The following is a 22,148-nucleotide window of genomic DNA, read 5'->3' on the forward strand; positions in this document are numbered from 1 at the left end:
TTCAGTGCTGGAACCAGGAAACCCCTGGGAAACCAGGATAGTTCATCACCCTATCTTTGTCAGCACTTGGTATTGTCAGTGTTCTTTATTTTAGCCATTGTAATATGTGAGTAGTTAGTATCTCATTATGGGCTTAATTTGTATTTCCCTCAGAGCTAATGATGTTGAGCGTCTGTTCATGTGCTATTTGCCATCCATGTGTCCTCTGTGGGGAAGTGTCTGTTGAAGTCTATTCTCGATTTTTTCTTATTGGGTTGTTTGTTTTTTAACTGTTGATTTTTGAGAGCTCTTTATATATTCTCAGTACATACAGTTGGATATGTGATTTGCAAGTTTTTCTTCCAGTTTATGGCTTTTCTTTTCATTCTCTTAATAATGTCTTTCTGAAAGCAAAATTCAAAAATTTTGATGAAATCCAGTTTATCATTGCTCTTTTAAAATTTGTACTAAAATATGAAGAACATAAAATGTATCATTTTAACCTTTTTTTTTTCATTTTAACCATTTTTAAGTGTACAATTCACTGACATTCGTAAATTCACCATGTTGTGTAACCATGATCACTATTTCCGGAACTTTGTCATCACTCCAAACAGAAACTCTGTACCCATTAGGTAATATCTCCCAGTTCCCCCACCAGCCGCTCCGCGGCACGTGGGATCTTCCCGGACCGGGCCACGAACCCGTGTCCCCTGCATCGGCAGGCGGACTCTCAACCACTGCGCCACCGGGGAAGCCCGAAGTGACCTATTCTTGACCCCTCATCTAAGTGAAGTCATACAGTGTCCCTTTGTGATAGGTTTATTTCATTTTATTTTATTTATTTTTAATTGTGGTGAAATGCAGGTCGCATAAAACGTACCATCTTAACAGTGTACAGTTCAGCAGCGTTAAACACATTCACAGCTGTGCAGCCACCCTCCAGACCTCTCTTCATCTTCCCAAATTGAAACTCTGCCCGCGTTGAGCAATACGCCCACCCTGGCAGTTACCCTTCACCTTTCTGTCTCTACGAATCTGGCTACTCTCGGGACCTCACATACGTGGACTCAAACAGTATTTGTCCTTCCGTGACTGGCTTATGTCACTTAGCGCCACGTCGTCAAGGTTCATCCAGGCAGTGGCTTGTGTCAGAACCGCCTCCCTTTTTCAGGCTGAATAGTGTTCCCGGGCACGTCCAGACCCAGTCATCCCTCCCCGACCGGAGATGCTGGAAGGGGCGGGGCCTACAGGACAGGACGGGAGCCCAGGGCCAGGTGCTCCCAGGTGCGGGGAGGAGTAGGGGCAGCGCGAGGGCAGAGGGCGGAGGGCGGGAGGCGGGGGTGTGAGGGGCTTCGAGGAGTGCCCGGTGTTGGGTAGCTCCTCCGGGGAGGCATTGGGCTGGGCCGGGCGAAGAGGAGAACGCGGCACTGGGGATCCTTCGGAGGAATGGCCCTTCCTTCTGACTCCAGCCCGCCCTCAACCCCAGCTGGTCCCCAGATGGTTGGAGGAGGGGGCGGCCGCCGGGTCCCAGGGGAGCGGGGAGCCCCGTGTACCCGGAACAGGACACCGAGCAGGCCTGCTCTCTCTGCAGTTGACTGAAGCGGGTGAGCCGAGTTCCAGAGCCTCCAGGCGGGATTTCGGGGCCTCCCGGCGGTGCAGCGGATGGTCTGAGAGCCGCGCAGACATGGCTCACCTCAGGGGATTTGCCAACCAGGTAAGGGGGGCGTCTGGACCGCGGGCGTGTGTGTCGCCGGTGCACGTGTGCCTCACACGGACCGCTGGCTGCAGGGTCTGAGGAAGGGCGCTTCACCAAGGACTGACTGTCGAAAGTCGTCCTGGCGTCTCCGAAGAGCAGCCCGTGCTGGGGCGTGTGTGGGTTGAAGGGAGGAGCTCGCGGGGAGCCCTGTGATGCACAGCCGTGGGCAAAGCGGGGAGCAGTCTTGGTGCTCAGGCTTGGTGGGCGCAGGGCCGACTCCGGTTGGCTGGTTTGCAGCGTTCTGTGGGGCAGGAGTCTCCAAGTCTGTCAGCGTAGAGCCGCAGCGCAGGGTCAGCAGAGGGCGTGCAGAGACGTATCTTGGGAACCGGGCCGGCCCGCAGGAACCTGGGTCTGCGCATCTGGAGGCATGTGGAAGGTCGGCGTCCACATGGAGCTTCGGGGCAGGGACGCTGGCCGTGTCCGGCTGGGGCAGGGGCTGGGGGGGGACGAGAGGGGCTGAGAATGGGATTTGGCAGCTGTTGAGAGAGTCGGTGTGCAGGGAAAGCCGAGGACACGTGTGTGCCTGTTTTTCTCAAGGGGGCTGGAAAGGGCTGCCCCTGGGCTGGAGGTGCCTGCCTGGAAAGCGCCCACTGTCTTTCTTTTTTGGTTGATTGGTTCTCATAATTCCCGACACCCAGCCACTTTGAGGCGTCTGGCTTTGCACTGGGGACCCTCCACAGTGTGCCCTGAGGCTGGGTGGCTCTGGATAAGAGCGTCGGGGCAGCCAGCTCTGGGCTTCTGGGCCATACGTTTCCCCCTCTTTTGTTAGTTCAAATCGAGTGTGACCCGAAGCTGATGTGAGGTGAACCACCCTGGCAGTTGGGTGTTCCTGCGTCCTAGCTGCTGGGTCTCGTTCTCCTTATCTTGTGGGCTCCAGCGTGGTTTCGGCTGGGCGCTGTAAGGTGCTGGGAGCTCCTCTTAAAGAGAACAGCGCTCAGGCTCACTTCCGTGGGCAGAGTCTGAGGATGGGCGCTCAGGAGGAACAGGAAGTGTGTGTCTGTGTGTGGGCGGCAGGGCTGGGGTCAGGGTCAGCTCCAGACCCAGCTGGGCTCCTTGGAGAAACCTGGAGCGCCTCACACAGTTGCTGGGCAGGGCATCCTGGACCAGCTGTGGCTGCAGATGGGCCCCAGGGCCTGCTCACTGACGCTGACGTGAGCTGGTGGGTTTTTGTTCATCAGTGACATCTTGTGTCTTAAATTACATGACTCAGATGCTGGGAGGGAAGTCTGGCTCGAGTGTATTTTTATAAAGAGCTATAGGAGTGGCTCCCGTGGGTCCCAGAATGAGAAATTGGAGCTATGAGCCACCCCTATACCTGTGTGCTGATGGCACTTGCAGTGTGGCCTGGGCCTCCGGATCAGATGCCCAGGGAAGGGAGCGCAGGCCCAGAGGAGCTGAGGAAGAGACCCCAAAGGAAGGAAGCCCCTTTTGTCCTTTTAGGGGCGGAGAGACTTGGTCTTTGTCGGTGGCAGGAAGCCTGACGGGATGTTGTTTTCTCTTGAGACGGTTGTCACTGTGGCCCTTCGAGGCGGCCCCTGCATGGGGCCGTATGCTCCTCCACAGCGCATGGGGGAGCCCTGCATGTCAGGCCCCTGCCTAGCTGGTTCCTGCCCTGCCTACAGGCTCTGGATGGCTGCAGGCGGCACCGCGTGCACATTGGCTGCCACCCATCGTGGGGGGGATGGGGGCCGTTGGGCACCCCTCATCTTGGAGGGTGACGCTTATGGCAGACGTATCGCAAAATGGATGTACATACAGACACACTGCTAAGTGGTGGCTGCAGACCTGGCAGCCCCAGGGCTGATTCAGAGAACCAGGGTCTGGGCCCAGCGAGCAGCCTGAGCAATTGTCCAGACCACGCGTGTTGTCAGGAAGGGCAGCCTGAGACCCAGGCCCCGGAGCACTTGTCTCTCCTTCTGCTGGCAGGGCTGTGAGCAGGTTGTGTCTGTGATGTGCCTGTAGGGTTGGGGTCACGGCCAGGAGCGTTCCTGTCACGCTGTCTGCTCAGGGGACTGCCCTGTAGCGGTGGGGACCCAAAGAGTGTGAGAGTTGGGGCCGGGGCTCCCTGCTTCCCTGCTGAGCCTGGAATCTGGTTAGGGGTCTGCCCTGTCTCCCACTTTGGGGCCGTGGAGGGCTGGGCGCCCTGCCTGGTCAGGCCGCTGTGGGGGACCAGACCCAGCCCTGCCCCGCGTGGAGAAGGCGGGAAGCGTGTGTCGCTGGCAGAGGCCCGAGAGCTGGAGGAACAGCAGTGCCCATCAGTGCTGCCGGGCCTCGGTCCACCTCCCCTGGGTCTTCTCTGAGACTACCGCAGAAGGAGCGCTGGTGGGGCCGGAGGTGTCCCTGGGGCCGTGCCAGCCCTGGCTCGAGCTGGGGCTGGGGCTGGCTTGCGGGTGAGTGGTTTGCTGGACCGGCCCCCAGGGGTGTGAGAGGCCCTCCTGGGCTGGCTGAGCCGAGGGGCACTGGCGGAGGGGCAGGCGGAAGGGGGCTGTGTCCCAGGCTCACTGGCCCAGCCCTCCCCGAGGCCCCATCACCTGCCGCCCTCTCCTGGGAAGGCAGTTCACTGGCCACTTGGGGTTGACACGTCATCTCAGTCTGGAGCCAGCTGGGCCGCAAACGGAGCTCTGCCTGGGTGTGAACCCCAGGGGTGCACGTGGGCTCTGTGCTCCCCAGGGCTGTCTTCTCCGGACCTGGTGAGCGCGGCTGCCCTGGTATGGGCCCACCCTCTGCACCAGCACGGACAGCGCTTAGCAGCCGAGCAAGTGGTGACTGTGCCTTTTAACGCCGCCGCTTTGGGTGGGCGCCCCCCCGAGACGCCCTCTGGGTGATGGTGCTTGGGGTTTGGAGGGACGTGAGTCCTGGTGGATTTGAGGCCCGGCAGGACTTGGAAAACCCTTTTCACCTCTGTCTGGACTAAACGCTATGCTCCCTGCCAGCCTTTCCACGGGTCCCACCCAGAGCTGCCGAACCTCGCGTGGGTCCTGGGGCTGCAGTGCCTGTGCGGCCGCTCCAGGCTCTAAGAACGTGGTCGGTGGCGGGAGTGAGGTGATCTCAGAAGCCCAGGGAACCGCGGGGCGGGGGTGGGGGCGATGCCAGGGGTGCCCCACCCGCTCTCTGGTGCTGCTGCCTCCACGCAGCCCCACGTGGAGCTGTCTCGCCTTGGATGCACTGAGGGTCAGGGACAGAAGCAGGGTTGTCACCGCGGATGCCCCTCTGTCACAGCGTCCAGGTGCTGGGACGAGGAGGTGCCGAGCGCCGCCTGCCCCAGCGGCCCAGCGCCCGTTAGGGCGGTTTTGTGCTTCTGCCTTGAGCACTGGGTGGGACGGCGTTCCGTATATTTGAACCTCCAGGATCAAGCACCCACGAAAGTGTCGGTTTTTAGCTCTGCGCTGGTGTGAGGACTGATCTGGGGGCTCAAATGGGACTCTCTCTAAGGGGTGTGGCTTCCGGGTGTGGCTTCCAGGTGCGCAGGGAGAACTCAGTTGAGTGCTGCGTTTTTTTTTGTTTTAATTAACAGGCTTTATTTTTTAGAGCAGTTTTAGGTTTACAGAAAGATCGGTGAGAGTTCCGTACATTCCTCGTCCCTTCCCCGGGGAGTCTGTTACAGTCACTGACCCAGTGTGGACAGGCTGTTTCTCACGAAGCCGGCAGGGCGCGTGAGGCTGGCTCCTGGGTGGTTACAGCGTCACCCAGGGTCGTCTCACGGGCCCCGCCTCCCTGTGCTCCACCGACTCGTCCCTCCTAACCCGTTACTGTGCCTTGCTGGGCCCTCCCCAGGCGTGGGGTGTGGGCAGGTCGGGGTGACCTGCGTGGCTCCTCTGCCTGCCCACGGCCCTGGTTTCTTGGCGAGAGCCCAGGTCTCGCCGCGCTCTCTGGGGGCGTTTTCCCTTGTGTGGAGGGTAACTTTATCTTCTGAACGAAAAGGGATAAAGGAAGCGAGGAAAGCATCTGGGGGCACTCCCTGGCCCTTCGCGGCTCTTGGGGTCACTGGCTGCCCGGCCCGCCCTCTGTCCCCAGCACTCTCGCGTGGACCCCGAGGAGCTCTTCACCAAGCTCGACCGCATCGGCAAGGGCTCGTTTGGGGAGGTGTACAAGGGCATCGACAACCGCACCAAGGAGGTGGTTGCCATCAAGATCATCGACCTGGAGGAGGCTGAGGACGAGATCGAGGACATCCAGCAGGAGATCACGGTGCTCAGCCAGTGCGACAGCCCCTACATCACGCGCTACTTCGGCTCCTACCTGAAGGTGCCTGCTGCGCCAGCCACGCCCGTGCCCGCCCCTCCGGGGAGCCGTCCAGGTTCCCTGTGGCCAGCACGGGGACGGCCCCGGCAGTCCCCGTGCCTGCTCGGGAGGCCGAGTCTGGGTCTGCCCCCACGTGGGCCTGGTCTGAAGGGTGGGGGTCCCAACAGGTGAACACGGACCCAGCCTCACAGTGGAGAGGGCCCCCCAAGAAGTGACAGCCCCCAGGGCCAAGCGTGCATGCAGAGGGGGGCCTGGCCTCGTCCTGAGGGGGAGCCCTTGGGAGGGCAGGGCGTGAGCAGAGTCTCTGGGGTCAGCCGGCTCTGGAGTGGCCTGGCTGCGCCTGCTGCCTGGGCAAGGGTGTGTCTGCTGGGAGAGCTCTGGGCCCCCCACAGCCGGAGCCTGGAGCCCTTCCCAGGAGGGCTTTGAGGGAGGGGGCTCGGCTGCTGACCGGGCACTTGGTCTGTCTGCAGAGTGTCTGCAGCGGGGGCGTGGTGGGACGGGAGCCAGGATGGGCTGCCGCAGCCCGTCCCCGGTGGGCGTCCTGGCTGAGTCACCCCGGTGGGGGCGTGTGTCGGGGTCCCATGCTTGTCAGCTGCCCCGTGCTGACGCGCGCTTCTCTGGTACCAGAGCACGAAGCTGTGGATCATCATGGAGTACCTGGGCGGCGGCTCCGCCTTGGACCTGGTGAGGTGTGGGCCGCGCAGTGGGTGGCCTGCAGGGTGGGGGCCAGACTGAAGTTGTCTGGGGGTTGTCCTCGGGCCCTGGGTTCCCGTGACCTCCCTGCCTTTGCCGTCTTGGCGCATCGGATGTTCCTTGGGACCCAGCCGGTGCTGAGGGGTTCTGGGCCTCTGCAGGCCTCTGGGGGGTAGGGCGGTTAGCTCCCCCAGGCAGACAGCTCAGGGGTGTGGCCGGGACTCCATTCTCAGCTGTTACGTTTACAGCGAAGATGAAGGTAGCGTGTGTCTGTCCTCAGAAAAGGGCCTCCCCCACACCCACGTGACGTGGCATCTGGAACTTCTCTCTCGAGAGTGGGTAAAGAAGTAGGAAGCCCCCGCCATCCAGAGGGTCACCCCGCACCCGGTAGAGAGGAGGTCGAGCTCAGGCCTTGCCACTGGCTCTGGGTGGCAGGGAAGGGAGGGTGGGTCGGCATTGCAGGGGAGGCCCGAGTGTCTCCTCTGTGTCTGCAGCTTAAGCCGGGTCCCCTGGAGGAGACCTACATCGCCACCATCCTGCGAGAGATCCTGAAGGGCCTGGAATACCTGCACTCGGAGCGCAAGATTCACCGAGACATCAAAGGTCCCTCGGGGCTGTGAGGTGGCAGGCGGCTCTGGGGCACGGGGCTGGCGGTGCTCAGTGCGCCCAGCCTGTGCTCCCCGTGGCCTCGGAAACCCAGCGGTTCCATCTTGTTCTGTCTTCCAGAAGACACTGCCAGTAACGGACAGAGCTTTCTGAGTACCGTGTCCCTGTGTGCTGGCAGAGCAGCTCTGAATGTAGCGTAGTAGGGACCCTATTTAGGCCAAAAACATGGACTCTCACTCAGGTCTTAGATCTGAGAGTGAGGTATAGTTAGGGCAACCGTGCTGGTGTACACGAGTGGCCAGGCCACCAGGGAGGGACCTGGCTGAGGGGCTGACGGGCGGTGACTGGCAGAGTGAGGGGACGGTCGGGGTCACCTCCGCCTGTTGTGTGATTTGGGAGGAAGGGCCGTCGCTCTGTTTGTGGGATTTCTCGTGAGAGGCGACCGCCACGAGGGCCCTGGAGCCTGGCTTGGGGGGAGCATGTGTCTGTGCCCCTCAGCTGCTGGCAGTGCCCTGGCGCCCTGGTCAGGTCGTCGGGTGGACGCCGGGAGGGAGGCGCTTCCTTGGGCAGCTGCGTGCGGGCGGGAGCCCTCGTGGCGCGGAGGGTGACGCCCCGCTGTCCTGTGTCGAGCAGCTGCCAACGTGCTGCTCTCAGAGCAGGGTGATGTGAAGCTGGCAGACTTCGGGGTGGCGGGGCAGCTCACGGACACGCAGATCAAGAGGAACACGTTTGTGGGCACCCCCTTCTGGATGGCGCCCGAGGTCATCAAGCAGTCGGCCTATGACTTCAAGGTGGGCGCGGCGGGGGGGCGGGGTCGTGGGCGGGGGGCGCTCAAGGTGCCCCGGCTGCAGTGGCCCCGTGTGGCTTTCCGTCCAGGCCGACATCTGGTCGCTGGGGATCACCGCCATCGAGCTGGCCAAGGGCGAGCCCCCCAACTCCGACCTCCACCCCATGCGCGTCTTGTTCCTGATCCCCAAGAACAGCCCACCCACGCTGGAGGGCCGCCACAGCAAGCCCTTCAGGGAGTTCGTGGAGGCGTGCCTCAACAAGGACCCCCGATTCGTAAGCACCTCCAGGCCCCCTGCTCCAGGAGGTGCCAGCTTGCATAGCTGGGCGGGTTCTGGCCGCGCTGGAACCAGGCCCCAGGGGAGAGGTGTGTGTGTGTGTGTGTTTTGGGGGGGGGGATCTCCTGGTCCAGGGTGGGTTCCGCTGCAACCCCCGGTGGGTCCGGGGAAGCTCCAGAGGGCTCCCCCCTGGCGAGGATGGCGTGCAGCCCCCCCCAGCCTCCCTGTTGCCCCCTCCCACCTGGAGGCCCCTCACCAAGCCCCCGGGAGCAGCAAGGCTGAGGCCCAGGGCTTGGCCCAGGCTGTTTTGCGCCTGAGCCCCCAGAGCTCGAAGGGCGGAGCTTGGCTGCCCGGCGCCAGGTAACCCGTGCCCGTGCCCGGCAGCGGCCCGCCGCCAAGGAGCTCCTGAAGCACAAGTTCATCACGCGCTACACCAAGAAGACCTCCTTCCTCACTGAGCTCATCGACCGCTACAAGCGCTGGAAGTCAGAGGGCCACGGCGAGGAGTCAAGCTCCGAGGACTCCGACATGTAGGGGCCCCGCTCGTCCTGTGGGGCTTCGGTGGGCACAGGGGCGGGGTCCCTGCTCGGGGGTAGGAATTGGGTGCTTGTTCCTGGTGTCGTGGGCCCAGTGTTCAGGGCCGTGAGGCCAGGTGCGATTCGCGGCCCTTGTGACTCTTCCCCCTCCCCTTCAGCGACGGAGACCCTGAGGACGGAGAGCAGGGCCCCGTCTGGACGTTCCCCCCCACCATCCGGCCGAGCCCGCACGGCAAGCTGCACAAAGGGACGGCCCTGCATGGCCCCCAGAAGGTCTGGCTGGCCCCAGCCCCGCGCCCGCGCCAGGAGGGTGGAGGCCTGTTCAGAGCTGACTGAGGGGAGGGCTGTGGGGGGGCACGCCTCCTGGGCACGTGTGCTCCCCAGGGCGGGTTTCCAGGAGACCGGAAACGGGGCGCCTGAGTTCGCTGCCCTGCTCACCCCTCTGCGCTTTGTGTTTGCAGTCAGCGGAGCCTGTCAAGAGGCAGCCGAGGTCCCAGTGCCTGTCCACGTTGGTCCGACCCGTTTTTGGAGAGGTGAGGGCCGGGCCGGGGGTCCTGGGGGGCAGGGGCTGTATTGCTGTTCCTCAGAGATGCTGCCCCCGCAGGGCCACAGCAAGGTACGCTGGCCAGCCTGCCGGTGCGCAGGCTTTCTGGGTCCCGTAAAGCCCACGAGGGTGGACCTGCGGACCCGGCCTTCTGAGTGGAAGGGCCAGGGATGGCTGGGGCAAGTTGGCCTAAGGTGACCCTTAAGTTCCTAAGCCTGCCAGGGTTCTCTGGGGTCCCAGGGCAGCTTTGATCATGAATTACTGTCTTAGGACCTTTTGTCTTGAACCAGAAACATGGGGTGACTCTCTTGTCTAGAGAGAGGCCGGGAGATTTAGATCTCGGTGTTGGGTGTCAGGCCCTGGGCAGGGAGCCCTTAAGGACAACTCTCCAGTGGTCACGTGACCCGGCGTCTGTGTCACCTGCTCATGGGCAGTCGGTAGCATCCCCAGGAGCGTGAGTCAGCCGGCAGTGGGTTGTGGTCAGGTCAGGTTCACACCCAGGGTGTCGCTGGCACCTGGAGCCCGGGGGAGGAGGAGGGGATGTTGAGCGTGGCGACAGCAGAGCCTTTCCACGGAGGGTGGGGTGCGGGCACGGGGCAGGGGCGTCAGGGTGCAGGCAGGCACGCTGCCACCTCCAGGGGCCTGGAATGCCTGGAGTGGGGGGAACGGGATGGGGGGGGGTGCCCCTGGTTGTGCGGGCACCTGGGGCTGTGTGGCAGGAGCTCAGGCTCAGCGTGGACGGCTGGATCAGAAGCCTGAGCAAGGCTGCCACGGGGCGGGGCCGGCAGCTCGGGGGCTGCGTGGCGTGTGCGCGTCCCAGCTGCGAGGGGTGGGCCGTGGGCTGCTGTGTCTGGGTGGGGAGGTGGAGCCCCACCTCGGCTGGCTGGAGCCCCCTTAGGGTCCTGACGCTGTGGGCTGGGCCTGAAGTCGGCTGCTGGTGGGGTGTTCTGGAAGGTGTGCACCCCTGTTTCTGTAGTGTCGGGCGTGGTGGGGACAGGCTGACCAGTCTCCAGCCCCTCCCTGCCAGGCCAGTTGCAGGGAGGGCATCTCTCTCTTCTGGGTCCTCACAGCCCTGTGGTGCTGGTGGCTGCCTGGTCCCGAAGGTTGGGCCGGTGGGTCTGGCTGTGTCCTCTCACTTGGCGGACCTGAGCTGTGGGCTTCCAGGACCCTGGTCAGGGGGACCCTGGTCAGGGGGAAGCCACGTGATTGGAGAGCCAAGGCCTGAGGACTCGGGTGGTGCGGGGGCAGGCGGGGGTGGGGCAGCCACTGCCTCTCTTGGGAGCCCCGCTCGCAGGCGTTCCGGGGACCTGCTGTCCCAGCTCTGTGTGGAGGGACCACGCTGCGAGTCACAGGCGAGGTGAGCAGGCCAGCCTGAGCCTCTGACCAGGCGCACGGGGGTCTCCCCGCAGCTCAAAGAGAAGCACAGGCAGAGTGGCGGGGGCCTGGGGGCGCTGGAGGAGCTGGAGAACGCCTTCAGCCTGGCTGAGGAGTCCTGCCCCGGCATCTCGGACAAGCTGATGGCTCAGCTGGTGGAGCGCGTGCAGAGGTGAGGGTGCTGGGGCAGGGGGGAGGCCCAGGACACGCTTCGGGTGCTCGCCCTTGGGACAGGAGGCGGCGGGACGGGGCCGCACCGGCTTTGCTCGGTGTCCCGGAGCCCCCACCCCGGCTGGCACTGCCGGGCGGCGGCAGCAGTGACAGGGCCTCGGGTCCGCAGGTTTTCACACAGCAGAAACCACCTGACGTCAGCCCGCTGAAGCCGCTGCGGTTCGCACACAGGGGAGAGCGGGGTCTTCGTCTTGAGCTGCCTTGTCGGGGACCGCGCTGACTGGAAACCCCGTGTGCTGTCGGGGCCGCCGGCCTCCCTGCCGGGCCACGCCCCCAGCCCCGAGCAGAGGGCCGCCCCGTTGCCACGCCCCCCTCGTGGCCAGGCCACGGCCACACTCGGCAGCAGAGCGGCGCCTGGCCGTCCCCTCTGTGGGCTCCCGGGCAGTGCGGCCCCCCAGACTGAGGGGCAGATATGCCTCCTCCCCACCCGGCCCGATGGCCCTCGGAGGTTGTAGATTTGCCTTGTGGTGTTGGATCAGGTACCGTGTCTTCTCATAAGTACTTGTCAGCCAGAATGTTGTTTGTTTTTTAAGAAAGATCGAACTTCCTTGCTTCCCTAAGTAGCCTGAGGGTAAGGAGTTGGTTTTCATAGAACGTTGAGAGGTTCCTGCCACTTTCAATAAAGACCTGACTTGGAGACATGCTGGTGGTGGCCGGGCGGGGTCCATAGCCTGCGCTCCAGGCCTCCGAGCTCGTCACAGCACGCAGGGGCCGCGTGTGCCCACTGGAAGGAGAGGGGCAGCACGCAGGCATACAGGAGATGCCCTTTATTTTTAACCAAACGCAGGTTATTAGTACAGCACACCTCCTGGGGGCTGATAAATTACGGGGACTTTGCTTTCCACCCTGCAGAGGTGTGTGGGGTGGGCAGCAGAGTGGTTTCTGCTGGACTTCCATGCGGCTGTGACCCAGGGGCCCTGTCCCACCCCCCGTTTCACCCAGCCTGAAGGGCAGGGTCCTGCTCGGGAGGCGGAGAGAGGGCAGGTGGGCACCAGCCTCGGCAGTGCATGGAGCCGGGCCCATTTCCACGCACATGTGTGTTCGTCCCGCTGCCCCACGGGGCCAAGGGGTCTGGAGGGGGGGACACGGGACGCGCAGTCGTGGACACGTGCTGCTCTGCTTGCTCTGCTCTGTCCTCAGCCGGGCAGGGTGGGCTTCATGCCTCCTCCTCGGGGGTCCCGGCCCTCCCTGGTGAGGTGCTGGCGCTCTCGATCACCTCCATCCACCTGAGAAGAGGTTTCAGGACTGTCAGAACCGGGACCCCGTCCCCCGCCCCCGGCAGATTGTTCGGGAAGCAGGGGGCGTGCTCTGGCCATCAGACCAGTGGGTTTGCGCTCAACTGGCTTCCCAAGAGTGACCCCAAATAAGGAGGACATGGGACTCAGCATGGGCCAGTTAAAAGCCTGGAAGCAGTGTTCAGTCCTTCCTTTCCGGGACCCAGGAAACCCGCCTCTGGTGTCCTCAGTGGAAGCTGGAGAGCCGAGGAGATACGGGGGGCCCTGGCAGCCCCCCGCGAAATTACCTCCGTAACGTGTATTTGCTCTCAGCCCGGAAGAAGTAGACGTGGGACTTGAACTGGAGCTTGAAGACGTGCTCCTTGTGGATGCCGTCGGCCTCCCCGGGGAGGCTCACGCTGTAGCCCAGCAGCGGGAGGCTGGCCAGGGGGCAGTCATCCTGGAAGGCAGCAGGGCACGCGCTCGCCAGGCGCCCAGCCCCCCGCCTCTCCCCACACGGCAGCAGCGGCGGGGCCAGGCCCATTCAGAACCGAGGGGGTTCCGTGAGGGCGCAGTGGGCGGGCCTGGCGGTCCTGCAGTGCCAAGGGCAGAGCCCCCCTCGGGCTCGGTGAAGCACCCCTACCCGGTGAGTTTTGTAGAAGAACAAACAGAAATTGGTGAAGACCACCCACAGCTTCTGCCAGCCGCTGCTGTTCTTGAACTTCCTCAGCAGGTATCCCGAGAGCTGGTTCTGGAAGGAAAAGAAAAGCCTGTGGGCGCGAGTGTCCAAGAACCACCAGCCTCTAGACAGCCACTCTTGCGGGCTCTGTCCTCCCAGGGGCCTCCTGGGAGCAGGTGTCTCCCCAGGGTCACCCCCCACAGGCTTCGCTGGCTCCGCACTGACACGAATGCAGTGCCCTTCCCCGTGCTCTGACGCTCTGCTCGTCGGCAGCTAACAAAGAAGGGTGGACGACGAAGTAGAATGGTGCTCAGTTTCTTTCCCGTCATCACCAATCCCCTGTAACAGACACGGAGCCCAGACAGGAAGGTTCTCAGACGGTGGGGGGCAGGGGTGCCCCGTAAACAGAGGCCCACGCAGCCAGCGGCCCGGCCCGCAGCGTGGCGCCCCTCTGTTAGGGAGAGGAGGGGCCGCCCTGCTTGGCCCCGAGGTCTGCGCCGCTCTGCGCTGGCCCTCGTGCCCTCCGGCATGGAGGCCGGCGCCACCGCTTCCGTCCTCGCACCTCGCGCTGGGGCAAGGCACACGGGCCCAAGTACATCCACAGATGGTAGGGCCCTCCTCATGACGCAGGCCTTTGCCCCCGTCGGGGCTGATGCTCACGAGGGCCCCGCGCCTCTCACACGTGAGGGGGTGGCACAGACGGTGGACGCGGTGTCCAGGGCCACTCCGTCGTCTTGCAGGCCCCAGCGAGCTGGCCACGATCCCTGCTCTTACCGCCCCCGCCCCGCCGTGTCAGGACCCACCCGCACTCCTTGCCTGCTCTGCTGGTCCCTCCCCCGGCTTCGGCGGAAGCTCAGGACAAGTGGAGGCAGAGGTGGCCCGGGCGCAAAGAGGCCGCTCCCGGTGAGGGAGGCAGCCATCCCAGGATCCCGGGGCGACAGGCCCTTCGGAGAGAGCTCCTGACGGCGCCCTCCCAGCCCTGCCCACCCGGGCTGCTCTCCCCTGGCACCGTGGACCCCGGGTGTCCCATCAGCCCACACAAGCAGGGTCTCCAGTGGCCGCACCTCGACGGCCGCGCTGCGGTCGGCTCTGGAGATGCTGGTGGTGCGGTCCCAGCACACGTGCATGGCGGTGCTGGCCCGGTGCTGGCCCGGCCCCCCTGAGGAGCAGCGGGCCCTGCGAGCATCGTCTTCCGACTCCTCCAGAGAGACCTCGTCGGAGGGCCCTGGGGGAGAAGTCAGCCCCTACTCAGAGGAGACGAGACCCGCCCCCGCCCCCGCCCCCGGCCAGCAGCAGGCAGGGCGTGAGACCACCTGCCAGAAGAGCTCCCGCCCGCCTGAAACGTCCCTCGTGGATGCAGAGCACGTGGGCCCAGCGGGCTGCCCGTGACCTGGGTGACACCCACGGGAAAGCTTCCTTGTCTCCTGGGGGCCCGGCCAGCACTCACTGCGGGGATGGGGGCACAGCACGCTGCCCAGCGGTGCCAGGGCCGTGTCGGCGCTGCTCTTGGCTGCATCGATGGCAGCGTTCAGGTCCCTCATCCACTTTTCTTTCTCCAGCTGGGTGCTGCGGGGCAGGGCCGAAGCTCAGCCACCGGGCAGGGCCCACAGCCGGGGCTCCCGGCCGTGCCCCCTCCCACTGGAGGGCAGAAGGTCAGGGTGCCTGCTTCCCCCTTGTGCGCCCTGTCCTTCGGGTCCAGAGGGCTTGTCAGGACGCTACTGGAGGCCCAGCCTGCACCTGTCACGCTGGAACGGGGGTGCTCTACAGGGTACTTGGTTCCTGGAACGGGTGTTTAGGTCTCTGGGGCTGTGAAAGTTGAAATATGAGACTGGGTCCTGGATCATAAATTAAGCTGCCAAGGTTTCCCAGTGGGAGTCCAGTGCCCTGTGCTCTGACATCAGCCAGGACCCCTGCAGGACGGGAGCTGAGAGCCAGGCGCCACCCGCCCGGACGCAGGACGACACCTCCTTTGGAAGAAGCTGGGGACGCGGGCTCCCACAGGGGAGGGACCAGGCACAGCGTCCAGGCCGCCAGGAGCTCGGGTCGCCTTGCTGCCGACAGGGCGTGGAGAGTGGGGAAAGCGTCTGTTTGCTCCTGTGCTACGGCCCAGTCAGCCTCCTGCTGCCCAGCTCCGGGGCGGGAGGCACGTGACGCTAGGCCTCGGTGTGGCCGCCCCACCGGGCTCCCCCTGCTAGCCCGCCGGCCCCCTCCCTTGAGCAGCCAGCAGTGTCACAGCCAGTCTCTGCGGATGGTCTCAACGGTCACAAGCCCCCACGGACAGTGAAGCCGCTCCTGCGGTCGCGTAGCTTTGAAGCAGTGCTCAAGGGGTTGTGTGTCCCCGTGACCGCGACACTCTCACAACTCAGAGGGGACCAGGGCCGCTGGGATGCGGAACGTGGGCGGGAGGCCCTTACCTGGCTGCCACCACGACTGTCTTCTGAGCGGCGTAGATGGTGAAACAGTGCGGGACAGACCGCTCATTCTCACGTTCTTCCACCTGCGGGCGGGAGAGGAGGGGAGTGTGACCCGGAGCGGGGCTGGCGGAACCCGAGCTTGCGGCAGGACACAGGTGGCGACCGAGCCCACGCCGACTCTACGAGGGCTTACCGGAGACACAAGGGATCCCCGCGCCATGGCGCCTGCTGCCCAGGTGATGGGCACCCAACTACTCACCGGTGGGTCCAGCACCATGAGCTGAAAATCAAGCACGGGAAGAAACGTTGAGCGTTTCAGTCGGGAAGGAGTTGGACCATTCATGTCTAAAAGGTGGCGCCAGAAGCTAACAGAGTTAGATTCCGGCTGATCTCAGTTCCAAGAGAAGTAACTCCAGAACAAAGCATTCCTTAAGCAGACCTAAAGGCCCAGAGGAGAAACTGTCCTCTGACCAAGTGAGCGTGTTCTAGGAATGAGGAAGGTGACTGACGGAACCCACCCTGTCGCAAAGTCCAAGGGAGAAGAGTGACCATCCCCCTCCACATGCTGAAACACCTTTGCCAAAATTCCACACGGTATTTCTGATAATATCTCTTATATACAAACAGAAGGAAACGGTGTCTTTCACAAGCCAGGAGTCACCATCCTTCCCTCCACAGTCAGGAGCGAGGGCTGTCTGTCTGTCCCCAGGACCAGCCAGTTACAGGTGAACCACCCCAGAACATGGGACGCCAACCACCGAGCTTCACGCTGGACCTAAAAGGGTCTGAAACTAACAGGAGCGCAGCCGGCAGGAGAAGGTTATCAAGATGTCGGCCGCCCCCTCCAAGTCAATATGTAAATTTAATGCAATTTCCACAGAAACGCCAATGTTGTTTCTTGAAGGAATCTGTCCAAATGACTCCAAAGTTTGTTTAGAAGAATTAAATAAATACTTGAGAAGAGCAAAGAACTGTTTAAAAAGAAGGACAAATAAGGGAAGGACCTTACCCACACAGTGACTAACCCTTACAGCACCACTAATTAAGAGTGTAGACTGATGCTGGGACAGACAGAAATGGAACAGAACCTTCAGAAAGAGTCCAAGTGTAAGGACAACAGTTTTTTATATGATAAAGGCAGACTTTGGGATCAGTACGAAAATGGAGGATGTAACAAATAATGGGAAAACTGACTATACGAGGAAAAAATGTTACATCCCAACCTAAAAACATCAAAACCAACAAATTTTAGGCGGATTAGGTAAAAGAGAAAAAACCGTAAGCGTATCAGTAAAGAAAGTCCCACGCGAACGTAGTCTTGGTGTGGGAAAGACCTTCTGAGCCCGTGCCAAGGACAGAAACCCTAAATTAGGAAAAGATGGACAGACCGACCACAGAAAAACGTCTAAGTTCACCCCTTCAACCCGTATTCGTTGGGCCTCTGTGCCCGTGGCCATTCTAGGGACAAGACAAACGCGATCCCCGTCTGGAGGGACTTTATAAACTCTGAGGTGACACTGAACTGCAGGCAAAGTGACGGGAATTACGTACCTGGAAGGCACCTGAGACCTGGAAGGGTTTAGGAACGCTTCACAAACACTAACAGGCCAGAGCGACAGACGCGCCCGGTGCCTCCTGGGGGAGAGCAGAGGGCACAGGAAGCGGCCTTGCTGGCCATCCCTGGGGCGCGGAGGACGGGGTGGACGGCCAGCGCTGCCCAAGGCTGGGACGGCGCAGGCGCAGACGGGCCTGGAGGGAAGGCCACCCAGTCAGCCGCTCCTACAGCCACTCAGTGGGAACAGGGAGCCCCAGGCTCACATACACGCGTGGCGGTTTATCTCAAGGCCATAACTAAGGACGCGTAGAAAGACCCAACGGTGCTGTTTGTAATTCTGAAAAACTAGACGTAGCCAAAACGTCCGGGGCAGGGAGCTGGTTAAATAAAGTGTGCTTCGGCGCCCCAATCCACTACTCATGGCTCCTGAGCCGGCGGCAGAAGCGGAGGACACGGGAGCATGTTCGAGGTGAACTGCCGAGCAAAACCAGCGCGGGCAGCAATGCAGCTTGTGGAGGATGTTCCCCAGATGACGGCGAAATGCTGACAGCACTTACTACTGGGCAGTACAATGATGAGCGCTTTTCACCGCACATCCTCAGCTTTTCTCTACGCTGAAGGTATAATTTTTAAAAGTATACTTTGAAACAGATGGGGTCTGCTTCCAGGGATGGCAGGTGAGGTCATTCAAACTGACCCCTTTTTGCTGAGAGTTGGAAAAGCTGAACAAATGTTACAGAGACACCTGCGGAAGCTCTGACGCTCTCTGGAAGGCGGTGCAGTGCCCAGGGTGCGGATGGCGGGGAGAAGGGCCAGACGCCACGAAGGAGAAAGGGGTGGAGGACGGCGCTGACGCTTTGGGAATTGGGAACTGGACAGGGGTCGGACCCCACCCATCCTACAACTGGACGGGGCCTGGCAGGGCTGCAGGGAGAGGTGCTTACTGCGTAAGATGTTCTGGACAAACAGCACATCTTTATAGCAAAGACCTGAACTTGGCTTCCTATCTCTGCTGTTCCCAAAGATGGGTTCCAGGCCGAGTCTAGGTTTACACTCGAGAGGGAGTCTCTCCATGACCTTTAAGGCCACAGGAGGCACTGACCACGGAGGAGAAGACAGACCGCATCCCATTAGGACGAAGAATTCCCGCTCATCAGAGACAATATTAACACGCCACGCGGCACTGAGACGGTGGGGATGCGGACGCACCCTGGCGGCATGCGGTGTGGACAGAGCATGAGGTGCGGCCCAGGCCCTCAAGAGCTCTGAAGACAGAGCTTGCGCCTCTTCACGGGGTGGAGGTCAAAGGGCAAACGAGAGGACACAGCACGACTCAGTGGAGGTCACCGGGAGCTTCCCTGGGGCCAGTCCTGCCCTGCAGCCCACCCTCTCTTTAGCGGTGGTGGTCTCTGTTTTACCATTATAAAGCTGTGTGTGTGCGTGTGAAATAACTAATTATGATGCCAAAAGAAACCAAAATCGTCAGTATAAAAGAGAGAAGTATGAAATCAGGGAAGTGAAAACTCTACAGTCTTAAGAATTAGGGGTCCAGCTTTCTCTTTTCAAAGCTGTGTCAGCACCCAACCCCTCCAGCAGCACGGTGGCCCCAGCGCCCGACCCGGGTTTTTCATGGAGGCTCCCACCAAAGGACAGGGCTCCCTGGGAGGAGTAGGTGGGTTCCTGGCGGAGCTGGGCCTTGTCCTGCAGGGGCTGGTGGCCTTCGTCAAGAGGCCCTGGAGGGGCTGCAGGTGGGGCTGTTTGAGCACCAAGAACAGTAGCCATAACAGGGTGAAAAGGCGTGAACAGCCTGGCAGGTGCTGCCATGCGGCGCGGCCCCCGACCCCCGGTCCGGCCCCGCCCGGCGCCGGGCGCTCACCAGCATGCCGCGCAGCGGAAGGAGTCCCCGGATCCGGAAGTGGCTGGTCCCTGAGGCCCCTCTGCCTGTGTACAGCAGCATGTCTGAGAACTGAGGGACCAGAAGCTTTAGACAAATGAATTCTAAAAGCAAGTAACAAGGATTCAACATCTTAACGATCAGACCAACTTCAACTCCAAGGGCCCCGTGTGCTTACGCACTTTGCTGGAGGTTTTTGGCGGAAAAGGGATTTTTGTTCCATTCGTACAGTCATTTTGCCCAGGGGTGACCAGCAACCACATGGGCCAGCAGACCTCTTGGCCGGCGGGAGGCGCTGGGGGGCTGGTCCTGAAAGTCACCCCCAACCAGGAAGGCTGGGGTTTGAATCCACTAGCTGGGCGCGAGGACGGGAGCTGACAAAAGGGGACCTGCTGGCGGCAGGGACTCGCTGGGAGGACCTCTGGGCTCGTGAGTAAGGCCCTGCGAACTGACGCTGGCACCAGCAGAGCGGTCCTGCAGCCGCAGGTGTGTGGATTTTTCTACCTGCGGGCTTTTGCTCATCCTGCAGACAGGTGCCCAGAATCCAGAATAAGGAAGGTGGCAGGCCCGGGAGTGTTTCTGCGACCCTCTCCTGGCTCCTGACAATGAGGCCGCCCGCCTGGACCGCGCCCATCGCACCTACCAGAAAGAACATCCTTTGCTGTGGGCCCTTCCTGGTGAGCTTGTGGAGGCAGCCCTCGCGGATAAACTCCTGCAAGACACCATCGCGGTCCCTGTGTGCTGGCCGAGGGCACCTCGGCAGATGGCACATCACCCTCCATGCCCCTCCACGCCCCTCGCAGGCCCCCTCGGGCCCTTCCGCGGCGCCCTCCTGCCCGGATGGATGCCTGATGATCCGCCGTGCCACTCCAGCCTCCCTCCCGTCCGCTCCCCTCGGTCACCCGCATCCTGTTTGGTGTCGGTTAACTCGGTGCCTGGTCTCTGAACTCCCACAGGCCGGCTGTGCTGAGAGCCGGCACACAAGGCAAAGGGCATTGTTGAGAGGCAGCTTCTGGAAGGTTCCACCATGGAGATGACGTGAGTTCAGCTTTGAGAAAAGCTGGGCGGGGCAGCTTGAGAATGGGAGGGAGGAGGACAGGACACCTGGTTCCCACCAAACGTCACAGGGGACTTGTCAGCTGCCACCCTGGCGCTTGAGCAGAGGATTCCTAAGGCCACGAAGGTGCTACGGCCCAAAGTGAGACCCTCCCGTGGGCTGAGGCTCAGCGGAAGCCCCCCGTGTCCCGGGCACAGCCCTCTCCCCCCGGGACTCGGGGCTCCCCTCACCGCCGGGCCAGGCCCCGCACCTGCCTCCGGGGTACAGATGTCCGACATCCCTAACTGCCTGCGCCCTGGCTGAAGCACTGTCCCGGGGGCCCCAACAGTCCGCTTTGGATGATTTCTGGGGACTCTTCTACCGTCCGCTGTTCTATCAGACAAACAGCACGGGCTGGTGCCCCGAGAACACCCCGGCCTTAACAGCCCTCAGATGACCTGAGCAAGGGCACAGGGAGGAGAGCTCACCCAGTAATCCTCACGGACACAGCGAGATGAGAAACCAGCCCCAACCCAAGGGACAGCCCTGCAGGAGGAGGAGGGCGGCCCCCAGCCCTCTCTGGGCCGCAGCTGGCAGGCCTTCCTGCCGTCGTTGCAGGGCCAGCTCCGCCGCTCCCCAGAGACCCCAGCCCTTGGGGGTGCGCTCCCCGAGGTCCCACCTCCTCGATGCCTGGCAGTGCTCACCCTCGGGGCCTCGTCACCCACCTTCAGTTCACAGCCCTGCTCTTCGACCCTGCGCTCAGACAACTGGGGTGGGCTCGTCTCTGACTGATGCACGCATTTCACTCAGGGAGGCCAGGAACCCCGGGGGTTAAGGCAGTACTCGGAGACCCTAATAGCAGCGGTGATGGCAGTAAGGCCGCCCCGGGGAGCCCGCCCCGGCCTCTGCTCTACGTGGCTGCTCTTGTTTATTTGCCCCTCTGGTGACAGTTTCCTGGGGCCACCACCATCTATAAGTCACTGCGTGGGGCACTCAGAGAAACAACAGTGTAACAAGAGCCCTCCCACCTCCCAGGAGCTCCCAGCCAGCAGCACCCCTGGGAGCCGTCAAGGAGGGAAAGGAAACGGGGCTGTCCTGGCTCCCAGCCAAGGCCCTGCTCCAGGAGGGCAAAACCTTCCTGTCTTAGTCTTGTTTCTTTGAGCTCATGGTCCCACACTCGCAGTACCTTTCTTCTAACAAGGCTAATGCAGAACAGGATTTATACACCCACGCTCCAATACTCTTACGCTTGTGCCGAGACAGGAACATCCCACATCCCTGTGCAACCCTTTGTTTTCGGGATCTCAGTTCCCTGACCAGGGATCGAACCTGCGCCCCCTGCATTGGAAGCGCGGATTCTTAACCACTGGACCTGTGCAACCCTTACAACAATTTTCTTTTGCTGACAGTACTGAGTCCAAAGCAAAAGGAATTAGTGACAGAAAGTAAGCAGCCCGGGAGACATACAGACCCATGGATACAACTGAAGGTTCGAAAACGAACTCACACTCCATGGCCCACTGATTTTTGACAAAGGAGTGAAGACAGTTCAGCAAAGGTGTTGGGACAACTATATATCCACTTGGAAAAGAGCAGAGTTGGACCCATATCTCACACCATACACAAAACTCAAAATGATCAGCTCTAAACGTAAGAGCTAAAACATAAACAACTTTTAGATAAAAACACAGAGATAAATCTTCATACCTTGGATTAGGCAACAGTTTCTTAGCTATGACACCTAAAGCACAAGCAACCAAAGAAAAGACAGACAAATTAGACATCAGCTAAATTAAAACCTTTAGTGTTGTAAATGATACCAGCAAGAAAGTGAAAAGATAACCCACAAAATGGGAGAGCATATTGCAAGTCATATTCTGGCAAGGGTCTGGTATCCAGAGTAGATAAGGAACCTCGTAACAGTAAAAACACAACCCAATTAAAAGGTGGGCAAAAGACTTGAACAGGCATGTCTCCAAAGAAGGCACAGAAATGACCAATAAACATATGAAAAGATGCTTGATGCTAGTCACTAGGGAAATGCAAATCACAACCACGAAGGGATGCCACCATGTACCACCAGGATGGCTAGAATCAAAGACAAGATATGGAGAAGGGCTTCCCTGGTGGCGCAGTGGTTGAGGGTCCGCCTGCCGATGCAGGGGACGCGGGTTCGTGCCCCGGTCCAGGAAGATCCCACATGCCGCGGAGCGGCTGGGCCTGTGAGCCATGGCCGCTGAGCCTGCACATCCGGAGCCTGTGCTCCGCAATGGGAGAGGCCACAGCGGCGAGAGGCCCGCGTACCGCGCAAAAAAAAAAAAAAAAAAA

The 22,148-nt window shown here is 61.4% G+C and overlaps 2 protein-coding genes across 2 annotated transcripts in view; one reads left to right on the forward strand and one right to left on the reverse strand.

Annotated features, from left to right (window-relative positions):
• The first annotated feature begins 1,458 nt into the window (after positions 1 to 1,458).
• Positions 1,459 to 11,665, forward strand: STK25 (serine/threonine kinase 25). Its single transcript, XM_024755506.1, has 12 exons — positions 1,459 to 1,482; positions 1,574 to 1,696; positions 5,753 to 5,983; positions 6,608 to 6,664; positions 7,168 to 7,276; positions 7,913 to 8,070; positions 8,156 to 8,341; positions 8,728 to 8,873; positions 9,038 to 9,152; positions 9,341 to 9,412; positions 10,833 to 10,969; positions 11,138 to 11,665. The coding sequence occupies exons 1-12, from the start codon at positions 1,480 to 1,482 to the stop codon at positions 11,175 to 11,177; spliced, it is 1,377 nt and encodes a 458-aa protein (XP_024611274.1). The 5' UTR covers positions 1,459 to 1,479; the 3' UTR covers positions 11,178 to 11,665.
• Positions 11,666 to 11,780: 115 nt separating this feature from the next.
• The window catches only part of FARP2 (FERM, ARH/RhoGEF and pleckstrin domain protein 2), an 87,516-nt gene continuing 77,148 nt past the window's right edge, over positions 11,781 to 22,148 (reverse strand). The window contains exons 24-32 of the mRNA XM_024760193.1: positions 19,428 to 19,496; positions 18,767 to 18,856; positions 15,595 to 15,615; positions 15,336 to 15,418; positions 14,369 to 14,487; positions 13,986 to 14,146; positions 12,886 to 12,993; positions 12,551 to 12,702; positions 11,781 to 12,254 (exon numbers count right to left, since the gene is read on the reverse strand). Of these exons, the coding sequence (XP_024615961.1) occupies positions 12,185 to 12,254; positions 12,551 to 12,702; positions 12,886 to 12,993; positions 13,986 to 14,146; positions 14,369 to 14,487; positions 15,336 to 15,418; positions 15,595 to 15,615; positions 18,767 to 18,856; positions 19,428 to 19,496 (873 nt within the window). The 3' untranslated portion in view covers positions 11,781 to 12,184. The remainder of the gene's footprint in view (positions 12,255 to 12,550; positions 12,703 to 12,885; positions 12,994 to 13,985; positions 14,147 to 14,368; positions 14,488 to 15,335; positions 15,419 to 15,594; positions 15,616 to 18,766; positions 18,857 to 19,427; positions 19,497 to 22,148) is intronic.

Source organism: Neophocaena asiaeorientalis, unplaced genomic scaffold (assembly GCF_003031525.2).
Source record: "Neophocaena asiaeorientalis asiaeorientalis breed wild unplaced genomic scaffold, Neophocaena_asiaeorientalis_V1.1 scaffold185, whole genome shotgun sequence".
NCBI lineage: Eukaryota > Metazoa > Chordata > Mammalia > Artiodactyla > Phocoenidae > Neophocaena > Neophocaena asiaeorientalis.